The sequence below is a fragment of the Coregonus lavaretus genome, assembly GCF_964263955.1.
Source record: "Coregonus lavaretus genome assembly, chromosome: 10".
NCBI lineage: Eukaryota > Metazoa > Chordata > Actinopteri > Salmoniformes > Salmonidae > Coregonus > Coregonus lavaretus.
In genome coordinates, this window is record NC_139997.1 from 58,774,515 (window position 1) to 58,800,964 (window position 26,450).

Consider the following 26,450-nt stretch of genomic DNA (forward strand, 5'->3'; position numbering starts at 1 on the left):
ATATAAGGTCCCACAGTTGACAGTGCATGTCAGAGCAAAAACCAAGCCATGAGGTCGAAGCAATTGTCCGTAGAGCTCAGAGACAGGATTGTGTCGAGACACAGATCTGGGGAAGGGTACCAAAAAATGTCTGCAGCATTGAAGGTCCCCAAGAACACAGTTGCCTCCATCATTCTTAAATGGAAGAAGTTTGGAACCACCAAGACTCTTCCTAGAGCTGGCCGCCCGGCCAAACTGAGCAATCGGGGGAGAAGGGCCTTGGTCAGGGAGGTGACCAAGAACCCAATGGTCACTCTGACAGAGCTCCAGAGTTCCTCTGTGGAGATGGGAGAACTTTCCAGAAGGACAACCATCTCTGCAGCACTCCACCAATCAAGCCTTTATGGTAGAGTGGCCAGACGGAAGCCACTCCTCAGTAAAAGGCACATGACAGCCTGCTTGGAGTTTGCCAAAAGGCACCTAAAGGACTCAGACCATGAGAAACAAGATTCTCTGGTCTGATGAAACCAAAATGGCCTGAATGCCATGCGTCACGTCTGGAGGAAACCTGGCACCAACAGTGAAGCATGGTGGTGGCAGCATCATGCTGTGGGGATGTTTTTCAGCGGCAGGGACTGGGAGACTAGTCAGGACCGAGGGAAAGATGAACGGAGCAAAGTACAGAGAGATCCTTGATGAAAACCTGCTCCAGGGCGCTCAGGACCTCAGACTGGGGCGAAGGTTCACCTTCCAACAGGACAACAACCCTAAGCACATAGCCAAGACAACGCAGGAGTGGCTTCGGGACAAGTCTCTGAATGTCCTTGAGTGGCCCAGTCAGAGCCCGGACTTGAACCCGATCGAACAGCTCTGGAGAGAACTGAAAATAGCTGTGCAGCGACGCTCCCCATCCAACCTGACAGAGCTGGAGAGTATCTGCAGAGAAGAATGGGAGAAACTCCCCAAATACAGGTGTGCCAAGCTTGTAGCGTCATACCCACGAAGACTTGAGGCTGTAATCGCTGCCAAAGGTGCTTCAACAAAGTACTGTGTAAAGGGTCTGAATACTTATGTAAATGTGATATTTCCTTTTTTTGTTTGAAGAAATTAGCAAAAATATCTAAAAACCTTTGTCATTATGGGGTATTGTGTGTAGATTGATGAGATAAAACAAAACAATTGAATCCATTTTAGAATAAGGCAGTAACGTAACAAAATGTGGAAAAAGTAAAGGGGTCTGAATACTTTCCGAATGCACTGTATCATTGTTTACTCTCTCTTGCCTCCTATACAATAACCAGTGCCCAGCCCGCCTTAAATACAAGGCTCAGCTATATAACCACAACTGCCAAGAAACCCTGTTCCCAGCAATCACTCAGCAAAACCCAATCAACTAAAATAAAATTGTCCAGTAGGAGGCAGCCGTTGGGTGCAAAGTTGGTTGTTTAGTTCTGGGGGGAACTATTGAGAAGGACTAGATGTGAAATAAGAAACGTTAAAAAATTACACTTTGTGTGTAGAATCATTAAACAGTGTTCATTTTTCCATTCAACAGGCTGAGTTTTTTGCCAAGAGGGAGCATGAGGGGGTGGTACAGATGCTGGAGGTAAGTCTGGTCTTGATCTTGTATTTAAATGGTGCCGATAGAGATCTAGATCTTGTATTTCTATGGTGCCGATTGAGATCTAGATCTTGTATTTCTATGGTGCCGATAGAGATCTAGATCTTGTATTTCTATGGTGCCGATAGAGATCTAGATCTTGTATTTCTATGGTGCAGATAGAGATCTAGATCTTGTATTTCTATGGTGCAGATAGAGATCTACATCTTGTATTTCTATGGTGCAGATAGAGATCTAGATCTTGTATTTCTATGGTGCCGATAGAGATCTAGATCTTGTATTTCTATGGTGCAGATAGAGATCTAGATCTTGTATTTCTATGGTGCAGATAGAGATCTAGATCTTGTATTTCTATGGTGCCGATTGAGATCTAGATCTTGTATTTCTATGGTGCTGATGTTATTTCTATTGGTGCAGAGGTGTGGTTGTTGTAGTTCTATAAACACTACGTTATCAGTCCCTCTCTTTCACATGAAGGTAGCCTGACTGTGTAACACAGGACTGTCTATACAAGGCAGGGCCTCCCTCAACATGCTATAGTATAGGCCTACAGACTTGGCTAATGAGACTGAGGTGAAGTTGCTCGCTCGAGGGGAACATATCAATATTGATCAAAGCCACAATAGCTAGTGGAAGTCACTGACTCTCTCTCTCCCTCTCATTTAAACAATGAAAAAACCTCCGACAGCCTGATCATCATAGTGTATATTGTCATTGTGTCGGTAAACCCTTTGTTATACATTGTGTTAATGTGTTGTGTTTCTCTGTGTAAATGAAGTGTGTATGTATTCTGTTGTAGGACTTGATCCAGCTTGTGTTGCAGAGGGAGCTGGTACAGTACCGTTACGCTCCTGTTTTGTTTGAATTGCTCATTACAATTTCCCCTACTCTCTCTCGATCCTTCTTTCCATCTCTTTATCTCTCTAAACAAAGAACATCACTTGTAAAAGTCTCTCTCCCCCTCCAGAGGAGGTATAGAAGACAGAGAGAAATAGTGATGGAGATCATAGGGATAAAAACGGACCGTATAGTTGCTATCTCTATGATTTACGCTGACGGAGCCTTCTCTCTCAAGACCTGGACTCCGATTGCAGTGTGCCTCTAATCTATTAACCATGTTTTTCTTCCTCAACTCCACGTTTCACAAGCATGAGTTTGTTTTTGAAGAGCTTTTTCTTTTGTGCTTTCTTTCCCTGCTAACCAGACTACACTGGACTGCATGCAGGTACCAGCAACACAAAGCCTCTGTCCTGATGCTCTAGCTCAGATCCCAACCTCATCCACCCTGTTCCCAACCCCCACCTTAAGCCTCTGTGTAGATAGATAGACAGACTACTACACCTTGACTTTACAAAGGCCTAGACACGCGTGTCCTTGCAGCATGTAGTGGCTAGTTAGTTTGAGAATTAAGGAGAAATGTACAGTACCAGTCAAAAGTTTGGACACACCTACTCATTCCAGGGTTTTTCCTAATTTATACTATTTTCTACATTGTAGAATAATAGTGAAGATATCAAACTATGAAATAACACATATGGAATCATGTAGTAACCAAAAAAGTGTTAAACAAATCCAAAATATATTTTAAATTTGAGATTCTTCAAATAGCCACCCTTTGCCTTGATGACAGCTTTGCACACTCTTGGCATTCTCTCAACCAGCTTCATCAGGTAGTCACCTGGAATGCATTTCAATTAACAGGTATGCCTTCTTAAAAGTTAATTTGTGGAATTTATTTCCTTCTTAATGTGTTTGAGACAATCAGTTGTGTTTGGTGAAAGACCAAGTCCATATTATGGCAAGAACAGCTCAAATAAGCAAAGAGAAACGACAGTCCATCGTTACTTTAAGACATGAAGGTCAGTCAATATGGAACATTTCAAGAACATTTCAAGAAGTTTCTTCAAGTGCATTCGCAAAACCCATTAAGCGCTATGATGAAACTGGCTCTCATGTGGACCGCCACAGGAATGAAAGACCCATAGTTACCTCTGCTGCAGAGGATAAGTTCATTAGAGTTACCAGCCTCAGAAATTGCAGCCCAAATAAATGCTTCACGGAGTTCAAGTAACAGACACATCTCAACATCAACTGTTCATAGGGGACTGTGTGAATCAGGCCTTCATGGTTGAATTGCTGCAAAGAAACCACTACTAAAGGACACCAATAAGAAGAAGAGACCTGCTTGGGCCAGGAAACACGAGCAATGGACATTAGACTGGTGGAAACTTGTCCTATGGTCTGGAGTCCAAATTGGAGATTTTTGGTTCCAACCGCCGTGTCTTTGTGAGACGCGGTGTGGGTGAAGGGATGATCTCCGCATGTGTATTTCCCACCGTAAAGCATGGAGGAGGAGGTGTTATGGTGTGGGGGTGCTTTGCTGGTGACACTGTCTGTGATTTATTTAGAATTCAAGGCACACTTAACCAGCATGGCTACCACAGCATTCTACAGAGATATGCCGTCCCATCAGGTTTGGGCTTAGTGGGACTATCAATGGTTTTTCAACAGGACAATGACCCAACACACCTCCAGGCTGTGTAAAGGCTATTTTACCAAGAAGGAGAGTAATGGAGTGCTGCATCAGAGGACCTGGCCTCCACAATCCCCCGACTTCAACCCAGTTGAGATGGTTTGGAATGAGTCGGACCGCAGAGTGAAGGAAAAGCAGCCAACGAGTGCTCAGCATAATTGGGAACTCTTTCAAGACTGTTGGAAAAGCATTCCAGGTGAAGCTGGTTGAGAGAATGCCAAGAGTGTGCAAAGCTGTCATCAAGGCAAAGGGTGGCTATTTGAAGAATCGCAAATATAAACTATATTTTGGATTTGTTTAACACTGTTTTCTTTACTAAATGATTCCATATGTGTTATTTCATAGTTTTGATGTCTTCACTATTATTCTACAATGTCAAAAATAGTAAAAAATAAAGAAAAACCCTTGAATGAGTAGGTGTGTCCAAACTTTTGACTAGTAGTGTAAATGTGACCGGTGATACCCTGATTAGGGCTGTGACGGTCATTAAATTTTGTCAGCCGGTGATTGTCAAGCAAATAACTTCCGGTTTCACAGTAATTGTTCTTTAATTAACATAAACACATTTAGCATAGCCTACAAGCCACTGATGCAGACCTTTGGAACATCTACATTTTAAAAAGTCTAATCAATCCATGTAATATAGCCTACACCATCACAATGAATCCATTATTTATTTTAGACGGGTCTAAAGAAACATGATATGAAGAAAATGTAGTCTATTTCAGAAGAACAGAATAACATACTCTGAGTTGTCCTTATGTTAGGCCCTGATCTGGCTATGCCATATGGCTGTGGGCTACACTAGTTCATTTAGCAGACAAGATTTGCTTAGAACTCCTTGACATTATTTTATATTATTTTATATAAATACAATTGAACATAGCTGAATAAAATAGAAAGGATATTTTCTCCAAACGATTTGAGTGAGTGCGCAAATGCGGCTATTCTGTGTTGAGCGGTTAACAAAGAAACAGTTACTCTGCTTAATTTAGAGTTATTTATGTGACTTTAGTTGTGATACAAATGTTGGGCTGTATGTTTTGATTTTTAATACATTCTAAGGCTGCGTGATGCGACTCTAATGATGATTTGAAAAAAGTTGCATGAACGGCATGAGCTCTGCTTTGTTTTTTTTGCACAGGCTGTACACACCTCATCAGTCTCTTATTCACAATTTGAGAAGCACTTGATAATGCCTATAATTTCCCGCCGTTATCCCCTTTTTGTGGCCATAATGCCTCCTAAAACAATCCATGCCTTTTGCGGCCGGTGGCCGTTGTGCCCTTGGGCTGGATATTAAAATTATAATTCCCTTCTCCCGGCTGCGTGCCGAAGCACCTCTCACTCACATGACTCTCCGTAATGTGGTCGGGTCTTTCTCACAGGCTACAAGTGAAGACAGACACATCGGGGATGCAACTGTGCATATTGAAGATATTGGAAGAACTGTCCACATTTACTTTTTGTCAACAAGATGAGTAGGCCTAATGAACAGCAAAAGCACTAGCCTATGTCAATCTACTATCCCCCATGGTACAAAAGTCGACCTATTCTATTCTGTGCGATAAATACATATTCCAAACATAGTCTGGGACAGTTGTGGGATGCGATAGATCGCAAATTAATACAACCACTAGCATAAACTGTTTTAAGGAATGAGCCTGACGCAACAGATGAGAACGTTTAGCTTAACATAAACTATTAGGCTATTTCTTCACATAAGCGCAGCAATACGCACAGAACAGTAGGCTATAAGCGCGAATGTTCCGTTAGCAGGAAAACACCATTCTCAAAAGTGACCACAAATGCGATTATGCATGTTTTGCTTTTATTATATAGGTGCATTTTTATGGTGAAAATGATCTTCGCCAAACTTGAAACTCACACGCTGCGTATGTATGTATGTAGGCTCTACACCCGTTGTAAAGCTGATTCATGTGCATCATTTTAAGAAGTTATTTGCCCACTTTAGTTGTGATACAAACCTTATCAAAACATATAGGCCTATGGGCTAGGCTACATGAGGTGTGCGACTATGATTTGAAAAAGTTGCAAAAAAAATAATGTGCTGTTTGCCTTAAGCTGGGCATCATTCACAAGTGATAATATATAATTCACAAGTGATAAGCTAATATTGTCACCCATCACACTATTCTTGATTTAATCTTGTCTTTACATATACTAAATAATATATGTGTGAAATCTGTTTTGATTTAGAATGGACCATTATCATGCACCTGTCTCGAAACAGGGCCAGCGGAAAATAATACGTCATCTATGCACTTAAATAGCGAATGGAGGACGCTTTTCACATGGTTCATTTTCATGCCAGCCGGGTAGGCTATACTTAATATTAGGACATTTGAGAAATAAATATAGCAGGCCTAGCCTATAGAAAGCTGATGGGATCCTCCTCTTTTTAATAGATTGCATAGCCTTTAGAAATGTTGCGCAACATGAGCTCATGGGCTCTCATGAAGTGTTTGAGCAGATAGCCTCTTATGTTCTCTAGCTACAGTATATAATGTTGTAACATGTTTTGAATACAGCATGACAAGCTGATTTGTGCTGTCTCACTGAGAGGCGATAGGCTCCAGCCAGGTCAGCGTGTGTCAGTGTACTGGACTATGTGCCTTCTCCTACACATCTGTGGGTTTCAACCAGTTACATAACAGGCCGAGTAGTAATTGTGATCTTTTTAAATAATCCATTTGTGTGGACATGGAGAGGCCCTCTGAGGCCGGCTGGCCCTCTGTGTGAATGTGTATTAGTATGGGTCCGTGTGTGCGTTAGTGGTGTGTGTGTGGACGTGTTTAACTATACTTGAAGACTGTGCGTGTGTGCTTGTGTGTGTGTGCTTGTGTGTGTGTGTGTGTGTGTGTGTGTGAGAGTGAGTGTGTGAGAGAGAGTGAGTGTAGGTGATTTAAAGTGTGTTTGAAACAGGTCAGGCCGAGTGACGCTGCTGTTAGATTAGTCTATGGCACGAAGTCCAGTCCCCCGCTGGGCTGAGTACACTGAACCTTGTCCATAGGAGAATTGGCTTGGTTCTTAAGCTCAAGGTGTTAAGATAGAGTTAGCCTGCTTTCTTGACAGTCGAGCTGTGACCCTGACATAGTGGGGCTTCTCTCTCTCTTCCCTCTCTCTCTTTCTCTCTCCCCGTCTCTCTCTCTCCCTTTCTCTCACTGCACTCTCTCTCGCTCTCTCTCTCTCCTCTAGCTCTCTCTTTCTCTCTCCTCTCAAAGTATTTTTGTATCTCACTATTGGGAGCTTGATCTATCCTGTAGTCAGCACAGTGACTCAAATCTCGTAAGAGAACGTATAACATGCCCCCCCCCCCCCCCAAATAATAAAAACTTTAAAAGCCTTTCGTGAACCTTGCACTTGACTTCTTCCCGCCCTTACTAGCTCTGACCTTGCTGATAACTACTTTATTGAGGAAAGATGTACTTACTATGACTGAGATATGTGGTTGTCCCACCTAGCTATTTTAAGATGAATGCACTAACTGTAAATGACTAAAATGTAAATGTAAAATGTAATAAGTTCGCTGGATCTACTTGCTATGTCTCCCACTTTATGACTTGGTTCATGTTAAGAGTTCTAGCATTCAGTCGGGACAGGATGTGCTTGGTGGTGTAGGTGAGAGGTTTGACAGGAAGCTGTGTTCAGACTGTGTGTGTGTGTGTGTGTGTGTGTGTGTGTGTGTGTGTGTGTGTGTGTGTGTGTGTGTCAGTGCACGTGTGTGTGTGTTTCGTTTAGCTAGGGGCCCCTGTCACATCAGTACCAGGAAACTCCCACCACAACCGGAAGCGAAAGCAGCCGCTTATAGAAACTCACTGGGGGCTGATGCTAAACCCTGTTAGAGCGTTCTGACTGAGCTGTGGCCGTGGCTCTGTAGTGGCTTTGCTAGTGTGACTGTGAGCGCTGCACAACTGTGTCGGAGGATATGCGACATGCTGCAACTACGCTTCAGATTCTGTTTGTCAGCTTACCCACAAAACCTACAGCTCCTACTAAGGCCCTGAAACCGGTTACTCACCCTCCTCACTCCTTTTCCCACCTTTTTGTCTATTGATCCTAAATGTGATTGTAATTGTAAGTGAGTGTTTATGCATATGATAATAAACAAGTTCATTTGTTCAAGTTGATATTCCAGTAGTATAATTTTGAAATAGGCAGATTGTCAAAGTAGGCCACCACACAAATACCCTTTCATTAGCCTAAGATCTTTTGTTTGCCTAGGAGCTGAAACTAAATCCTTTGTGTGTGTGTGTGTGTGTGTGTGTGTCTACCTCTATCGCTCTCTGTGCGGTCTTCAGTCTAAGGTGCGGGAGTTGGAGGATAAGTGTCGCAGCCAGAGTGAACAGTTCGGCCTGCTCAGCCATGAGCTGGAGACCTTCCGACTGCAGGCCGGCAAACTGGACCTGGCCGGCTCCGCTCTCCTCACTAACCCTGCCCTCTGCCATCTGACCAACGGTGTGGGCCTCACCGGAGGTAACCATGGCAACCGTTATTACCAGCATGACACTGATACATGCCAATGGGCAACCGTTATTACCATGATATTACCATAACCATTAAACCATATCATATTACCGTCAGGACACCAATACATTCCACATACTCACTCATATTCCCCTTATGAAATACACTCCCCATCCCAATAAATGCATCTTCATATGGCCTTCGTATGCCCACTCGGGCTCATTTTAACTACTAATATTGAATCTCCCTCAGGCACAGTCTATAGTTTCTACCAGGATTGATTGTACACATGAAGATTGCTAAACTAAAGATTGTTTGTTCCAACTCTGGACCTCCATGTAGGATTGTGTTGCTATTACTTTTTAAATCGACATGATTAAGTTTGAAAGGGATTCCACATGATGCATTCACTTTGATGCTGACCCGCACTGAGGACATAATATATTGTAATCCTGGCCGCCGCTGGCTTTAAAGTGTCCCTTAAATCCCTACTGTATCCATCCATCCATCCCTCCGTCCATCCAGCCATGTACTGTAGGTGTGCTGTTTCTGTTCTAGATCAAGGTGGCCTATGGGATGATTTGAACTCTCTGGGTGATGATATGGCCTTCTGGAGTCTGGAGGAGAGAGATACTCTCCCCTAGGACCCCTCGCTACCATGTACTGCTACTTTTCCTAGAGATCTTGGGTCATTGAGACTGTCACTGTTACTGCTACCATGAGCACTCTCACTCCCTTTCCTGGTCTTGGTTGAGTAACTTGGTACCTGAAATCACTGTTAGGTTCATTGTAATGACCCACATATTCACAGTCACTTCGTTTGGTTTGGTTGGCTTGCAGTGAGTGGCTGTATGACTGATGACACACATATACAATCCCTCTCACACACAGGTCACAAACACACACAAACAGACGTGGGTAAACAACAGTGAGTGATACTCCCTCCACTCCACTGTTTAATCAGCCTGGGACGACCTGGGCCTGCCTTCACAACCTTCACATCCTACAGATCACCCTGCAACCTGCACACCACCAACCACATAACAGCCTTTCACCTAGCTAACTACAAGCAGGTCATAGAGGAGAGAGAGACCTGAGCACTACTACCCTCCACCTAGATAACCATAGATGTGTCATAGAACACCAACTCCCCAATTAGATAACTACAAAACAGGTCACAGAAGAGAGGGGTTAGAAATGTGTATATTTGTAGCCTGAGGTGGTCCAGCAGTCTAGGCCACTGCCTCCAGAACACGTGTACCGGTGCTCACATGTGTTCCAATCCGACCCACTGCTCTTCTAGCACACTTTCTCCTCCTACCTTTCCTGTCACTCTCTCACTATCCTTTCCAGTAAACATGAAAAAAGAAAAGAGATGTTTGTTTGCTCATATCTCCCTCACTAACTTTAAGCATCAGTTGTCACTGCACCTGTACACAGCCCATCTGAAATTAGCCCGCCCAACTACCTCATCCCTATATTGTTATTTATTTTGCTCATTTGTACCCCAGTATCTCTATTTGCACATCATCTCTTGCACATCTATCATTCCAGTGTTAATACTAATTGTAATTATTTTGCACTATAGCCTATTTTATTGCCTTACCTCCATAACTTGCTAAATTTGCACACACTGTATATTATATGTATTTCTGTTGTATTTTTGACTTTGTTTTGTTTTACCCCATATGTAACTCTGTGTTGTTGTTTTTATCGCACTGCTTTGCTTTATCTTGGCCAGGTCGCAGTTGTAAATGAGAACTTGTTCTCAACTGGTTTACCTGGTTAAATAAAGGTTAAATAAAAAATAAAATAATGAAGTATCTTCCTCCTCCCTGTAGATGTGGCAGCAACTCTCCGGATGGGGGCCACCCCTTACGCTGCAGGTCTCACACGTTCCCCCACCACTAAGCACCGTGAGCTACCCACCATCAGCCTGACCAAGACCTCCAGCGCCCCCAAGTCTGTCTCTGACACCACCCACCTCTCCCCCAAGTCCGCCGAGTCCCACCACAGCCCCCATCACAGCCCACGCAGGACTAGCCCCACGCCACACGAGGTGAGAGCTCCACCAGTGTTTCGCATCGTTGAATCCCTACTTATTGCATAGGGAAAGTCACTACTTAATTCATATGTGGAGTTTCCAGTTCAACTTAAAAACATAGTATAGTAATCTCACTAACGGTAGGACTAGATGACAATTTCAGATCGGGATACTTCGGGATTTTGGCAATAAGGCCCTTTATCTACTTCCCCAGAGTCAGATGAACTTGTGGATACCATTTGTATGTATTTTTCCAGTATGTAGGAAATCAGAGGTAGTTTCGCGAGCCAATGCTAACTAGCGTTAGCGCAATGACTGGAAGTCTATGGGTATCTACTAGCGATACACACAATCATCTTCTACACAATGAGATGAAGATATTTTTAACTGCAATGCTATTTTCAAATAATTGGGTTCAAATATTCCTCAAGGTCAAACCACTCGTATGGATTGTCTCCTCCTTTTCAACTCTATGGTTAGGACAGATTGCTTGTTGAGATTACAAAATGACACCGTCATTCCTATGGATTTGCACGTCAGACCTCATGGATTTAAAAACGTCATTAGCCTTTCTATCTGTCTCTCAACACTGTACTGACTGTGCCATCTCACCGCCTAGGCTTAAACAAATCAAGGCAAATACAACACATACATTGTTAGAGATAAGACAATAGGACCCTGTTGAGGTTGGGTGGTCTAACTCTACTTTCATACAGTGTCCAGCTTTGAGCCTTAATCTTTCTCTGTCTCTCTCACGTGGCACTGTCATGTAGCGCACTGGCCAAAGACAAACGCAGCACTTATTATAGAATGCAAAACGATAAGACCCTTTTGGGTTGGGCTTTTAAACCATTTCTTCCATGTTTTTAAAGCAGCTGAGTTCTCCCTCACCCGGTGTCCGGCTGTTTGTTAGTCCTGCGTGCCCCAGCCAGTCTAAGTCTCTCTGTAGTGGGTCTCTAGCCTCCCTCCCTCTCATCCATCTAAACCAACCGGCCAGGACAGGCAGCACCAGCAGCAGCTAGCTCTCTAAAGCTCATATTTAGTGAGATAATCCCACTGCTGTGGATTATTAAGGTTGTAGTAGTTGTAAGTGATTATCCTTAAAATGTTTTTTGCTGGCAGGGAGCAATAAAAATGATGGCAGTTACTTATTATTTACGCCTAATGTATCATTCAGACCCTATAATTAGACATATGGCCAGTCGACAAACAAAACACGCTCAACGTTTGTAGCAGTGTGTGTGTATATGTGTGTGCGTGTATCTGAACCCTAGCAACCCTATCAAAGTAGTGCACTATGTATAGGGATGTAGTGCAATAAAGCCTATAGGGAATAGGGTTCCATTTCGTCCGACTGGCAGCGAATGTTTGTATGTTTGTGTCGGCCTACAGCAGGGGTCAACAGGTGGCCAATGGGCCAAAACCGTCCTGCAATTGATTTTTTGGGGCCCTCCAAAAAAATATTTTGGGGAATTTTATTTTTGGGTCAAAAAAGACAAAAATCACCAGGAATGAATTCCCAAAATATTTGTATTTATGAAATCTGTTCCCAAGTATTCCCATGAATACAGAGAGACGTACAGTGGGGTTCAAAATGATTGGATCCCTTGATAAAGAAGAGCAAAAAAGATAACAGATAAAAAGATAAAGTAATACAGATACTGAGCTATATGTATTAAAAACTAAAAAATATTTTTTAAGTTAGAAGTAGGCATTGGTCTGAAGCCGAAAAATATAGGAAATTCACGAGCACCACAATGCCTACTCCTCCCATGCTCTACCAAGGTTTTCCAGCACACAGCTTTGACTTACTACAGTTGCTATGTTGGTCTAGTACTTCAAACAAAGTGAATGCAGGTTGCTTAGGATTCAAACCTTCTCAAACAGCCACGACCCTGTTAAAAATGGTCATACAATATGACACGAAAATAAAGGTCTTTGGCCACGCACACCAGTGGTGGGTTTGGCCTTCGAAAGAACAATGCATATGCAGAAAATACCTCATCCCAACTGTAAAATATGGTGGTGGATCTTTGATGGTTATGGGGCTATTTTGCTTCCACTGGTCCTGGGGCCCTTGTTAAGGTCAAAGGCATCATGAACTTTACCAAGTACCAGGACATTTTTGCCAAAAAGCTGGTTGCCTCTGCCAGGAGGCTGAAACTTGGCTGCATGTGTATCTTCCAGCAAGACAATTTCCCCAAGCACACATTAAAATCCCCCTCAAAATGGTTAATTGACCACAAAATCAATCATTTTGCTATGTCCATCTCAGTCTCCGGACTTGAACCCCATTGAAAACCTGTGGTTTGAATTGAAGAGGGCAGTCCATAAGTGCAGATGAAGGATAACAAGGATCTGGAAAAATTATGTATGGAGGAATGGTCTAAGATCCCTCCCAATGTGTTCTCCAATCTCATAAAACATTTGAGAAAAAGGCTCAGCGTTGTTATCCTCATAAGGGGAGGGTGCTGGAGTATTGAAAACAGTGGATCAAATACTTTTAACCCATATCTTTTTTTAGATTTGTTTTTATTACTTGTTAAACAAAATCTCTTGTGTGTATAGCATGCAATATAGCTCAATCAAGGTATAAAATGATTGTTCTTTTTCAAATACATTTACTTGTGGTCGATTTGCAGTGTACAAATGATTATCAAGTCAAAATGTTATTTGTCACATGCTTCATAAACAATAGGTGTAGGCTACATTTACATTCACATTTGAGTCATTTAGCAGACTAACAGTGAAATGCTTACTTACAGGCCCTTCCCAACAATGCAGAGAGAAAATTATTAAATAATAATAATAATAACACAAGGAATAAATACACAATGAGTAACGATAATTTTTCTATTTACACGGAGTACCAGTACCGAGTCAATGTGCAGGAGTACGAGGTAATTGAGGTAGATACTCTATATACATATAGGTACGGGTAAAGTGACTAGGCAACAGGATAAATAATAAACAGTAGCAGCAGTGTATGTGAGTCAAAAGAGTTAGTGCAAAAAGGGTCAGAAGCTGTTCAGGGTCCTGTTGGTTCCAGACTTGGTGCATCGGTAATGCTTGCCGTGCGGTAGCAAAGAGAACAGTCTATGACTTGGGTGGCTGCAGTGGTGTAAAGTACTTAAGTAAAAATACTATAAAGTAGTTTTTTGGGGTATCTGTACTTTACTATTTATATTCTTGGCAACTTTTACTTCATTACATTCCTAAAAAAAAGATTGTACTTTTTACTCCAAACATTTTCCCTGACACCCAAAAGTTACATTTCGAATGTTTAGCAGGACAAGAAAATGGTCCAATTCATGGACTTCCAAAGAGAACATCCCTGGTCATCCCTACTGCCTCTGATCTGATTGACTCACTAAACACAAATGCTTCGTTTGTAAATGATGTCTGTGTTGGAGTGTGCCCCTGGCTATCCTTAAAATAAGAAAATGGTGCCGTCTGGTTTGCTTAATATAAGGAATGTGAAATGATGCAGCCAGTCAAGATGCTTTCAATGGTGCAGCTGTGTAACTTTTTGAGGATCTGAGGACCCATGCCAAATCTTTTCAGCCTCCTGAGGGGCAAGATTTGTTGTCGTGCCTTCTTCATGACTGTGTTGTTGTGTGTGCACCGAGTTAATTCCATAGTGATGTGGACACCGAGGAACTTGAAGCTCTTGACCACTAGAGCCCCATCGATGTGGATGGGGGCGTGCTCAGCCCTCCGTTTCCTGTAGTCCACAATCAGCTCCTTTGTCTTGCTGACGTTGAGGGAGAGGTTGTTGTCACTGTCCTCCTATAGGCTGTCTCATCGTCGTTGTTGTTCAGTCCTACAACCGTCGTGTCATCAGCAAACTTAATGATGGTGTTGGAGTCGTGCGTGTCCACGCAGTCGTGGGTGAACAGAGAGTACAGGAGGGGACTAAGCACGCACCCCTAAGGGGCCCGCATGTTGAGGGTCAGCGTGCTGGAGGTGTTGTTGCCTACCCTCACCACCTGGGGTCGGCCCGTCAGGAAGTCCAGGATTCAGTTGCAGAAGGAGGTGTTCAGACCCAGAGTCCTAAGCTTAGTGATGAACTTGGAGGGCACTATGGTGTTGAACGCTGAGCTGCAGTCGATGAACAGCATTCTCACATAGGTATTCCTCTTCTTCAGGTGGGATGATGGTGTTGATGTGAGCCATGACCAACCTTTCAAAGCATTTCATGGCTACAGATGTGTGCTACGGGGCGATAGTCATTTAGATAGCTTACCTTGCCGTTCTTGGGCACAGGGACTATGGTGGTCTGCTTGACTGGGTCATGGAGAGGTTGAAAATGTCAGTGAAGTAACTTGCCAGCTGGTCAGCACATGCTCTGAGTACACGTCCTGGTAATCCGTCTGGCCCCGCGGCCTTGTGAATGTTAACCAGTTTAAAGGTCTTACTCACATCGGCTACTGAGAGCGAGATCACACAGTCATCCAGATCAGCTGGGGCTCTCATGCATGGCTCAGTGTTGCTTGCCTCGAAGCAAGCATAGAAGGCATTTAGCTTGTCTGGTAGGCTTGCGTCACTGCTCAGTTCGCGGCTGGGTTTCCCTTTGTTAGCCGTGATAGTTTGCAAGCCCTGCCACATCCGATGAGCGTCAGAGCCGGCGTAGTAGGATTCGATCTTAGTCCTGTATTGACGCTTTGCCTGTTTGATGGCTTGTCGGAGGTCGTAGCGTCATCTCTTATAAGCGACTGGAACTGTTTTATCGAGACACAAATATCCTTTTTCATTTGGCGCATAGGCGCATACAGACGCAGCTTGGCTACATTGTAACCCTGAAGTGGCCATGGTGCGCTCTCATATGGGGCTCAGCCAGGACTGTTACTTTTGTAACTGAATGAAAACATTTTAACAATGTGATTTAACTGATTGAAGTTGGAAAAATAGATGGCAAAAATGCAGAATGGCGTTAAATGCCTGTAAACAGCTTGGGGAGGAAAATTATTTCACAGATTTAATCATGTAATATTAGGCCTACTGATTATTTCTCAATTGCAAGCTACTCATTGACAGCCCGCGACTACCGGACATACAGTTTTCTGCTAAGGTGCATGCAACCTTTGGTAGGCTGATGGAAGGCTACTCAGAGTCAGAGTCTGCGCTACAGCAAATCAGACATGCCCGTGCTCATCATGGTTCTTACAGGCAAAATGAAATGATACAATGAATTTGCTTGTGGTGCACGCAGCTCAAATTATATGTAACATTGGACCGGTGTTTCCGTTAGCCAGAAATTGCCGTCTTTTGGCCGATAAAATTTATTAAAAGCCAATAAATACAATTGTAGCCAGCCAAATTGTCCGGGGCGGCATATCATACATCCCGATTTCACGCTTCTGCACCATGCATGTAGATGTCCTAACCGACTTGCCAAAAAACTATAGTTTGTTAACAAGAAATTTGTGGAGTGGTTGAAAAACGAGTTTTAATGACTCCAACCTAAGTGTATGTAAACTTCTGACTTCAACTGAAGGTTATACAGTGCATTTGGAAAGTATTCAGATCCCTTGACTTTTTTCTCATTTTGTTACCTTACAGCCTTAAATCTAAAATGGATTAAATTATTGTTTTTCCTTATCAATCTACTGCACACAATACTCTATAATGACAAAGCGAAAACAGATTTGTATAAATGTTTGCACATTTATTAAAAATAAAAAACAGAAATACCTTATTTACATAAGTATTCAGACCCTTTGCTATGAGACTGAAATTGAGCTCAGGTGGATCCTGTTTCCATTGATCATCCTTGAGATGTTTCTACAACTTGATTGGAGTCCACCTGTGATACATTCAATTGATTGGACATCATTTGGAAAGGCACACACCTGTCTATATAAGGTCCCACAGTTGACAGTGCATGGCAGAGCAAAAACCAAGCCATGAGATCGAAGGAATTGTCCGTAGAGCTCCGAGACATGATTGTGACGAGGCACAGATCTGCGGAAGGGTACAAAAAAATGTCTGCAGCATTGAATGTCCCCAAGAACACAGTGGCCTCCACCATTCTTAAATGGAAGAAGTTTGGAACCACAAAGACTCTTTCTAGAGCTGGCCGCCCGGCCAAACTGAGCAATCAGGAGAGAAGGGTCTTGGTCAGGGAGGTGACCAAGAACCCGATGGTCACTCTGACAGAGCTCCAGAGTTCCTCTGTGGAGATGGTAGAACCTTCCAGAAGGACAACCATCTCTGCAGCACTCCACCAATCAGGCCTTTATGGTAGAGTAGCCAGACGGAAGCCACTCCTCAGTAAAATACACATGTCAGCCCGCTTGGAGTTTGCCAAAAGGCACCTAAAGGACTCTCAGACCATGAGAAACAAGATTCTCTGGTCTGATGAAACCAAGATTGAACTCTTTGGCCTGAATGCCAAGCGTCACGTCTGGAGGAAACCTGGCACCATCCCTATGGTGAAGCATGATAGTGGCAGCATCATGCTGTGGGGATGTTTTTTAACGGCAGGGACTGGGAGACAACTCAGGATCGAGGGAAAGATGAACGGAGCAAAGTATAGAGAGATCCTTGATGAAAATCCGCTCCAGAGCGCTCAGGACCTGAGACTGGGGTGAAGGTTCACCTTCCAACAGGACAACGACCCTAAGCACACAGCCAAGACAACGCAGGAGTGGCTTTGGGACAAGTCTCTGAATGTCCTTGAGTGGCCCAGCTAGAGCCGGACTTGAACCCGATCGAACAGCTCTGGAGGACCTGAAAAAGCTGCGCAGCAAAACTCCCCATCCAACCTGACAGAGCTTTAGAGGATCTGCAGAGAGGAATGGGAGAAACTCCCCAAATACAGGTGAGCCAAGCTTGTAGCGTCATACCCAAGAAGACTCGAGGCTGTAATCGCTACCAAAGGTGCTTCAATAAAGTACTGAGTCAAGGGTCTGAATACTTATGTAAATGTGAAGTTTCAGTTTTTCTTTTTTTATACATTTGCAAAAATTTCTACAAACCTGTTTTTGCTTTGTCATTATGGATTTAATCAATTTTAGAAAAAGGTAACAAAATGTGGAAAAGGTCAAGGGGTCTGAATACTTTCCGAATGCACTGTAAGTATGCCTGTTGTAAAATAAATATCATTAGCCTATTGTTGTCATTTATTGGGTACAGTAGCCTTTCTTGGTAATTGCTGCAATACAGCCTGTTCAAAACTTAAACCAGTTCGCCAGGATTTTGTTTCATTCTGAGCCATTTTCTTAGCCAAATTAGGATCAAACTGTAATGTTGTGTTTGCCGCAATATAACATCCTGCTCGTATTTCCCCTTAGACCACTGCGCCACTCGGGAGTACATCTGGGTGTGCATTTTCTTGTTTGCTTATGGGCTTCTACAGCTCGTTGAGTGCGGTCTTAGAGCCAGCATCGGTTTGTGGTGGTAAATAGACGGCTATGAAAAATATAGATGAAAACTCTCTTGGTAAATAGTATGGTCTACAGCTTATCATGAGGTATTCTACCTCGGGTGAGCAAAAATGTGAGACTTCCTTAACATTGGAGATCGTGCACCGGCTGCTGTTAACAAAGAGACTCACCCCTCCTCCCTCATCTTACCTGATTATAGTCATGTTCCGGGAAAAAAAACGGCTCGTGGCTGAATCTAGTTGCCTACCCCTCGCCTACAGTATTCACCATAGCCAGAGGAAATCATAGGCAGTCAGATCATTAAGCTGATGCTATGTGGTATTAAAGGGAGCATTTTCAGAGAAGAGAACATTCCGTATAAGCAGCTTGTTAGTGGCCAGTGTCCCAATCCACTGTGAATTGTGCCCACTGCCCACGTTATACATAAATCTCATTGCACAATCTCTGAGGGAGGAAGTCAATTCCAGAAAAACATGATATCCTGCGTGTGGCCCTGGCCTTCTACTATTCAGGAGGCATTGATCCAGCCGGGGGTTGGGAAGATTTTGACCTGCTGGCAGCTCAAGGTTCCAATAAAAATGATATATACCACTAAGCAGGCGCTTTTATCCAAAGCCACTTTACATTTTTAGTATGAATATGTGATCCTGTGAGAATTTAACCTGGCTAGGAATGGACATTGCTAGGAATTGACAAAACCCTGCAGGAATTGACATTGCTCACACCAAGCTCTTACCAACTGAGCCACACAGTACAACAGGTTTCCAGTGGCCTCATTGTTGACTGTCATGTTCTCAGGTTGACACGGCCAGTGAAGTGGAGGAGTTGGACATTGATGTGTCCCCAGCACCATACACCGCTCCCAGAGGAGCCGCCAAGCTACAGGTATTCATCGCCAGATACAGGTAAGGACTGGCAGACAGATTTGGCCAAAGCAGCAGTATGCCGTCACTATAGTGGCGGTATTTAGTAGATTGAATTGGAGACCAGTTATGTTTATATTTTTCTTTTCAGAAAGAATGTTATCGTTTTTTCTATCTCAGTATTCAACTTTAACAATACGATGAGATGGGTTATGTTTCTAATACATTAGTGTTGATAATGTGGCTTTATTTTTCTCCAGCTATAACCCCTATGATGGTCCAAATGATAACCCAGAGGTGGAGCTACCACTCACCGCTGGGGAGTACATCTATGTGTATGGCGGTATGGATGACGACGGCTTCTATGAAGGTGAGCCTTCTCCAAAACCTTAAAGGGGCAATCAGCAGTTGCTACATCCATTTTTGGACTTATACATGAATGATATGAAAACATTGATTCTTGAAGAATATAACATATATATGCCTCATGAGCTTAGTTCAACGGTCGTGCTCCATCAAAACCCAAAATATAAGGTTGTTTTACTCCAATGTTTGTAAACAAATACTATATAGCCTCAAAACATGGTTCAACATTCATTTTGATATCATGGATGGTCAGTCTGAATTTGAATTTGAGTGGTTACATTTCTCCAACCCCATCCCTCATCATTTTACCAAAACAGGGGTGGGGATTACACTTTGTTATTGTTTCTACTGCTGATTGCCGCTTTAATTTCATAGAAGTTTTATAAAGTTACATTTTTTACACTGAAAGTTACCATTTGAACACTGACATTTTAACACGGTCAAAGTTTTTAGTATCTGTGATGACATCCAAACACAAGTCTCTCTCTCTCTCTCTGTGTCCCCCTGCAGGAGAGCTGATGGACGGGCGGAGAGGGCTGGTCCCCTCCAACTTTGTGGAGCGCGTCTCAGACGACGACATGATGAGCGCCCACGTTGCAGAGGGCACTGACATATCCCACAACTCCTTGCTGGACAGCAGCCTGCACAGAGCCAGCCACCAGCACCACCTCCGCCTGGGGGGCCCAAGTACCTCTGAGAGGACCGACCCTACGTCTGCAGCCTCCGCCTCAGGTCCTCTCTCCGTCTCTTTCCCCTCAGGGGAGCAGGTCCTGGCTCCCTCCGACCCCTCCCTCCGACCCCTCCTCTCCCCAGCCCCCCTCACCAACGGCCTGGACCTAGACCTGGAGGTGGGGGTGGACACTGTGCCTTACCCGCGCAAGCTCACCCTCATCAAGCAGTTGGCCAAGAGCATCATCATCGGCTGGGATGGGCCGCTGGTGCCGGCGGGCTGGGGCAACGTGTGGAGCTACAATGTGTACGTGGACCAGGAGCTGAGGCTCAACGTGCCCTTCGGCTCCCAGACTAAAGCTGTCCTAGAGAGACTAGACGTCAATCTCAAGGCCTACCGGGTGTCTGTACAGAGCCTGACGGAGCGCGGCAGCTCGGACCAGCTCCGTTGCTCCATGCTGGTGGGCAGGGATGTATGTGTGGCGCCCACCCAGCTCAGAGTCGACCGGGTCACCGCCACCTCGGCCAGCCTGGCCTGGCTGCCCAGCAACAGTAACTATGTGCACATTGTGTCCTTGAACGAGGAGGAGATGGAGCTGGTGAAGGCTGGCAGCTACTCGCTGTGCCTCAGTAACCTTACGCCCAGCCTGCACTACACAGTCAAAGTGGAGGCTCGGCCGCACCAAACCCCCTGGGAGCTGCCCCTGGAGAGACGGGAACACAAGACTGCCACAACTACCTTTACCATGCTGGCCGCAGGTACGTGAGCAAACAGGGTAGAGAGATACTGGAGATACCGTACTCAAATCCGAGTATGAAGGGCTGAAGAACTGCTGGTTTAATTTGTTACACGAAAATAGATTCCACTCACCTGGTGTTCCCAGGTCTTTAAAACAGGCCCTGATTAGTGAGGACGAATTAAATCAGGGGTCTGTTTAAAACCTAAGATTTGCTTGTCTTCTAATGTTTATAACCTCCTCTCCCAGGCCCCCCTGATGCTCCTCTGGACGTGCAGCTGGAGCAGGGGCCCTCCCCGGGCATCGCCCTCATCAGCTGGCTGCCTGTCACCATCGATGCTGCTGGGACCTCCAACGGAGTCCGCGTCACCGGATACACCATCTACGCTGACAAGAAAAAGGCAAGAACTGTAGTGTTTCTGGACCTGAATGCACTGGAAACAGAGCAGAGTGTTTAAGGTTTTGGATGTCTGTCAGTGTTTTCAGAGAGGTTCTGTGCTCTAAAGGCCCATTGAGTCTGTGTTGCTCTCTTCCTCAAGACGCTGGTGTGTGTTTAAGTGTGCCACAGTATTTGCAGTGCTTCAGCTCGGGCTGTGAACAGTATCTGTGATGATGCCTTGTCGTATGCCGCTGACTTTTGTATCCTTTAAGTCACAAGTGTTTTATGTCTCTGTGTGAGTATTTTGCTGTGAGGATTGTGTGTGTAGAGAGTGTATATCTGTGCTGCTGACACTACCCATCTCCTCTCCTGTCATACCCTAGGTGTTGGAGGTGTCATCCCCTACGGCAGGCAGTGCCCTGATGGGTCCGTCTCAAATCCAGTCCCTTACGGCGGCCCACCAGCTCACCGTGCGCACCATGTCCGCCCACGGCGAGTCCACCGACTCTGTGCCAGTCAACGTGCCCGCCAAGCTAGCCGCCATCATGACGGGCAAGGCCTCGGCTACCTCCGCCCCTTGCTGCTCGTCACCCCCCGTCGACCAGTCAACCCCAGTGCACCAGTCGCCCTCCATTCACCAGTCACCACCCTACCAGTCACCCCCTGTCCACCAGTCGCCACCCGTCCACCAGTCACCCCCCTTCCTGTCTTCGTCACCACCCGTCCAGCCCCAATCCCCATCCTATGGGAACTCAGCTGCCAAAGTCTCCACGCTACCCTACGCCATGGCCTCGCCGCCGCTAGATGCACACACCATGGTCCCCAACGGGGGGCTGCCCTCTGCCAACTCTCCCCCAGTCCACACCCTCCACACAGAGGCCTCCTCGCCGCGCCCTGCCTCATACGCGGAGGCCTGGGCCAACCCCTTAGCAAAGTCTCCTGCCCCCCCTCAGGACGCCTTGGCAGTGCATGAGGCCACCATGTCACCTCCAGTAGCACCAAACTATCAGGCCAAGTTGCCATCAGTACCGTCAGCCTATGAGGCTATGACGTCACCACCAATACAACCAGCCTATCAGGCCATGCTACCACCAGCCTCTCACATCAACACAACGGTACTTACAATAATGCTACAACACCTGCTCTAAATCTCTCATCTAGAACTCTAGAACTCACCTCATGGCTCCAGACTTACTTTTTCCCCTGGTGTCACTGGTGCCACTATTTTTATGTGTAACCTAAATCAGTGATTGTCATGAATTTTGGGTTGACAATGATGCTATTGTTGCTATATTTTACTCTCAATGTAGGGCTCTAGAATTGCACATTTATTTTGTTCAGTAGAGATTAATTTGCTTAGCTAGATATTTTGTGTGTACAAATTAAATATCACATAAGATAATTTATTTGGGGCTAATTCACCATCTGAGGAAGTGGAAACTCAAAATGCATTAGGTAGATTGCTAAATATAATATGTTGCTTGTTAGCCGTGTAATTGATGAATGTAATAGTAAATGTAATGTCCTAAAAACTGTGCAGCATTTATGTCTATAGCCTATGCAGTCACCGCAAATGGCAGATGTGCGCTTCCCGTATCTCAAAGCCATAGCCTACCAGATACTTTGGTTAAAAACGGTGCTCAAACGGTCGATGTTGAGAGTTGAGAAACACATGTAATACCTGCAGAAAGCTGAGACCCGCCTCTCACCAACAGGCACGACAGCTTTCAAACTGTTTATTTTGCCGCAATTGCATTTTATAAATGTTGCAATAATTTTTCTCTCCCTCCCCCTCTGCCCCTAGCCTACTCAGCACAAAGGGAGAAACAGACACAGGGGCAGGGCAGACACTTTCATGCAGGAAAATAATGCACTTTAGGCTACTGTTCTTTCAAATCATGCTTTTAGCTGCCTCAAAATAAAATGTTTTGAGTGAAGTGACCAGCTTGAATTTGCAGTTCGCACCGATGTGACCAATCAAACATTTTACTCGCACAGCCAAGTCTAAGAGTCGCAAAATGCGACTAAATGTTCACAGGCGGGAGCCCTGCAACTGCTCTTGAATATATAGGTATGTTATTATCTAGTCTACATTATTGTAACTATTTTAACTAAGTGTATGTTGTATGTTCTCCAGGTCAATGCAGCCCTGCCCCCCACCCAGAGTCCAGTCCCAGGCCCAGTCCCAGCAGCAGCCATGGAGCAGAGCAGAGCAGTCACAGAAAGCCCCGGAGCTCCCCGTCCCGGCATGTCCATCACAGACTTTCTCCCCGTGGAGGACTACTCCCGTGCAAACCTTTCAACCCCTGAGCCCTGCCCTACCTCACCCCAGGACAGACACTCTCTCCGGCCCCCCAAAGCCCCCTCTCCCCTGGAGTCAGAACCAGACTACTCCATGGAGAGGTCGACCGCACGCCTGGTGTCCATGGAGGAGTTCCTCAGGCAGGAGCAGGACCCAGGCTTCAGCAGGCAGCCACAGGTTGGTTGGTTAGTTAGTTAGTACTGACCGTGCTTTTTTTGAATATGGCACATTAAATATCATTGCCAGTTTCCTGGGCAGATGCAATTGCACGGCAACTCTGATGTATTCTTTATTGTTCCAATGTTCCCCTCACATTGGCTAGTACTCTGTGCTTTAATCCTCTGATGATGTTCATTACAGAAATAAACTCTTGGAGAGTGGGGTGGCCATGCCCTCACACACAGGTTGAAGAGTACCAACATCACCCAGCCTCACCCAGCCTCACCACTTGATTAGATGAACCAGTAACTCCTCCAGGTCTAGGAAAGGCTGTGGGATCATTACCTCGTATTTATCAACATGGTGCTTTAGACTAGAGCAGCGGTTCCCAAACTAGGGGTCACGACCCCATGTGGGGTCACCTGATATGAAATGGGGTCGCGGGAGAATTTCCAAAATCCTGTTGTTGTTTTTTTTACAAAATATATAGTGTTTTATATATATTATAAAATCGTCTTTGTATCTCAAAATCATTGTAAAGTGGTTAACCTTAAAAATCAAAATCAAAATTATTCAAATCTAAAAGATAAAATTCAACCGGAGAGCGCCCTTAGCTCATGGGAAAAGGCCGTACTTGACCATTGCACTTGAATCATTCCACAGTGAATGGATAGGCCTGCTACGATATGAAACCACACACTATTGCAGAGACTTTGATATTACTGGACACAATTGATATGGTGAAAATAATGTGTTGGGAGGCAGAGGCACAGAAACTCACATCAATACCTTTGTCAGATAGGAAATAATTCTTATTGGAGAGAGTCTTTCAAAAGCGAACCATGTCCCCTTCCCTCGGCTGTGCATGTTTCTAACAGAAAACAGGATCAGTAAGTGTCCCACACAAGTGATGGCTGCGCACCTCCAACGCTTGGAAGAGCACTTTGGGACCTGCTTCCCAATCCGTTTGACTGTGATCCTGGCTCAGTTGACATGCCGGTAAATGAAATCAAACAACTGATCGAGCTGTCATGGGTACCGAATGCTGCAGACAACGCATTTACAGGTCACTAAAGAGGAGTTTTGGTTCCTGACACAAAGGGAATACTGTGCTGTCTCCCTCCGAGCACTAAAACTCATTGCACCCTTCGCCAGCTCATATCTGTGTGAAGCTGGATTCAGTGCTCTCGTCTGCATTAAAACCAAATATCGGTCCAGGTTGGATGTGACAGCAGAGATGAGGGGCGCACTGTCGACCACGCCCCCTGACTTTGAGAAGTTCCGACGTGACCCGTGTCAAGCACACCCATCTCATTAGTGGTAGTTAGAAAAGAGAAATTATGTCAGACTAATTTGCAATTGACTGCCGTAGCCCCAAATAAAAAAGTTAACTTTGGCTGTAATTACATAATTTATTTCACATGGTTGGGGTCGCAAGAATTTTCAGATATCAAAATGGGGTCATGGGCCAAAAAAGTTTGGGAACTCCTGGACTAGAGAGCATTGAGGATAGAGGCAGAATACCAACATATACCAACGTTCATAGTAAAATGTCCTACTATGAAAATTATCATTTGGAGGATTGACCTAATCAATTTACGTTTCACTCGTATTGGCAGCAAAAAATGAATACCAATCAAAAATATCAACTCTAAAGGTAGATTTGTATGTTTTATATGGATTAGATATAGGCTATGACGTGATTGGTTATTCCACATGCTCTTAGCCTGTCCTGTTGTGCTGTGTGGTTGTGTTCTGTGTGTCAGGGTTATGCTGGTGGCCTGGTGGAGCCTCCGTACCGTGCAGCAGAGAGCAATAGGGGCTCGGACCTGTCGGATATCCTGGAGGAAGAGGAGGAAATGTACTCAGACCCCCCTGGACCCACCCTGGCCCGGGGGTACACCACAGGAGCCGACAGGGTAAAAACTCACAACACATACTTGATTTGACTGATCTTTCTGAGGAGGACAGCCTCTGTTTTTGTTACGTTTGCTTCACTTTCCCTCTTTCATTCTTGAATTCACTCACCGTTTTGATTCTTTTTTTATTTTTTTGTACACCTCTCCTTTGTATGTTACACTTCACCCCTACCTTATGCCACGTGCCCTGCCCAACCTGCTCACATCCACCTCCTTCCTGACCTCCTATCTCCATCTCCTACATCCAACCTCCTACCTTCAACCTGTTACACCCGCTCCTCTGTGACCCTTGACCCATGACCCCTGTAGCCAGACCAGTGGGAGGTGCCGGACAGTGACGAGGAGATTCTGGAGAGGATCCTGAAGCTTCCTCCTCAGGCCCAGACTCAGGCCTACGACTACCATCACGGTCATCATCACCACAACAAGCACCTGTTCAGCATCCCAGAGGTCACTGATGAAGAGGACAACAGCGTGGACGAGGACTATAATCACCGTCGCCACCGCAGACAGTCCCAAGCCAGGCCCAGCCGCACACACCTCCACCCCGATGACCCCCACTACCACAGCCCCCGACACCAACCCCAGCCCCACCACAGCAGCAGAGCCGAAGCCAAAGAGCCTTTACCCAGACACAGTGGTGGTGCTGTTGTCAGGGCCCGGCCCCAGCACAGGGTCCACTACGCAGACACAGTAGACAGCGTCAGCTACCCTGAGGAGGGGGAGCTGGTCCTCGGGCCCAGTAGGGAGACGTGGGTGCGTCGGGCCCCCCAGAAGGCCCACCAGGTTGGGGGAAGGAGCGGGGTGGAGACAGTTTCCTTGGTAGGCGGGCTGGGGGACAGGCTCAGACGAGAAGCCTTGCTACGGAGTCAGATGGCGGTCGCAGCGTTAACGTCCCAGGCCACCGGCCACGCACCACACTCTTACCTAGTCAGCAAGACCGTTCGGACGGTCAAGTCCCCTGTGGGCTCGGTAGCAGAGATCGACATTGAGTATGGGACTG

The 26,450-nt window shown here is 45.2% G+C and overlaps 1 protein-coding gene across 1 annotated transcript in view; it reads left to right on the forward strand.

The window, feature by feature from the left end:
- Positions 1 to 26,450, forward strand: part of LOC311136393 (peripheral-type benzodiazepine receptor-associated protein 1-like) — a 204,764-nt gene that overhangs the window by 157,863 nt on the left and 20,451 nt on the right. Inside the window, exons 12-22 of the mRNA XM_084170490.1 lie at positions 1,535 to 1,585; positions 2,400 to 2,432; positions 8,456 to 8,630; positions 10,463 to 10,680; positions 18,852 to 18,958; positions 19,177 to 19,286; positions 19,793 to 20,710; positions 20,938 to 21,089; positions 21,451 to 22,182; positions 23,205 to 23,546; positions 25,295 to 25,447. Coding sequence (XP_084026616.1) covers positions 1,535 to 1,585; positions 2,400 to 2,432; positions 8,456 to 8,630; positions 10,463 to 10,680; positions 18,852 to 18,958; positions 19,177 to 19,286; positions 19,793 to 20,710; positions 20,938 to 21,089; positions 21,451 to 22,182; positions 23,205 to 23,546; positions 25,295 to 25,447 — 2,991 coding nt within the window. The remainder of the gene's footprint in view (positions 1 to 1,534; positions 1,586 to 2,399; positions 2,433 to 8,455; positions 8,631 to 10,462; positions 10,681 to 18,851; positions 18,959 to 19,176; positions 19,287 to 19,792; positions 20,711 to 20,937; positions 21,090 to 21,450; positions 22,183 to 23,204; positions 23,547 to 25,294; positions 25,448 to 26,450) is intronic.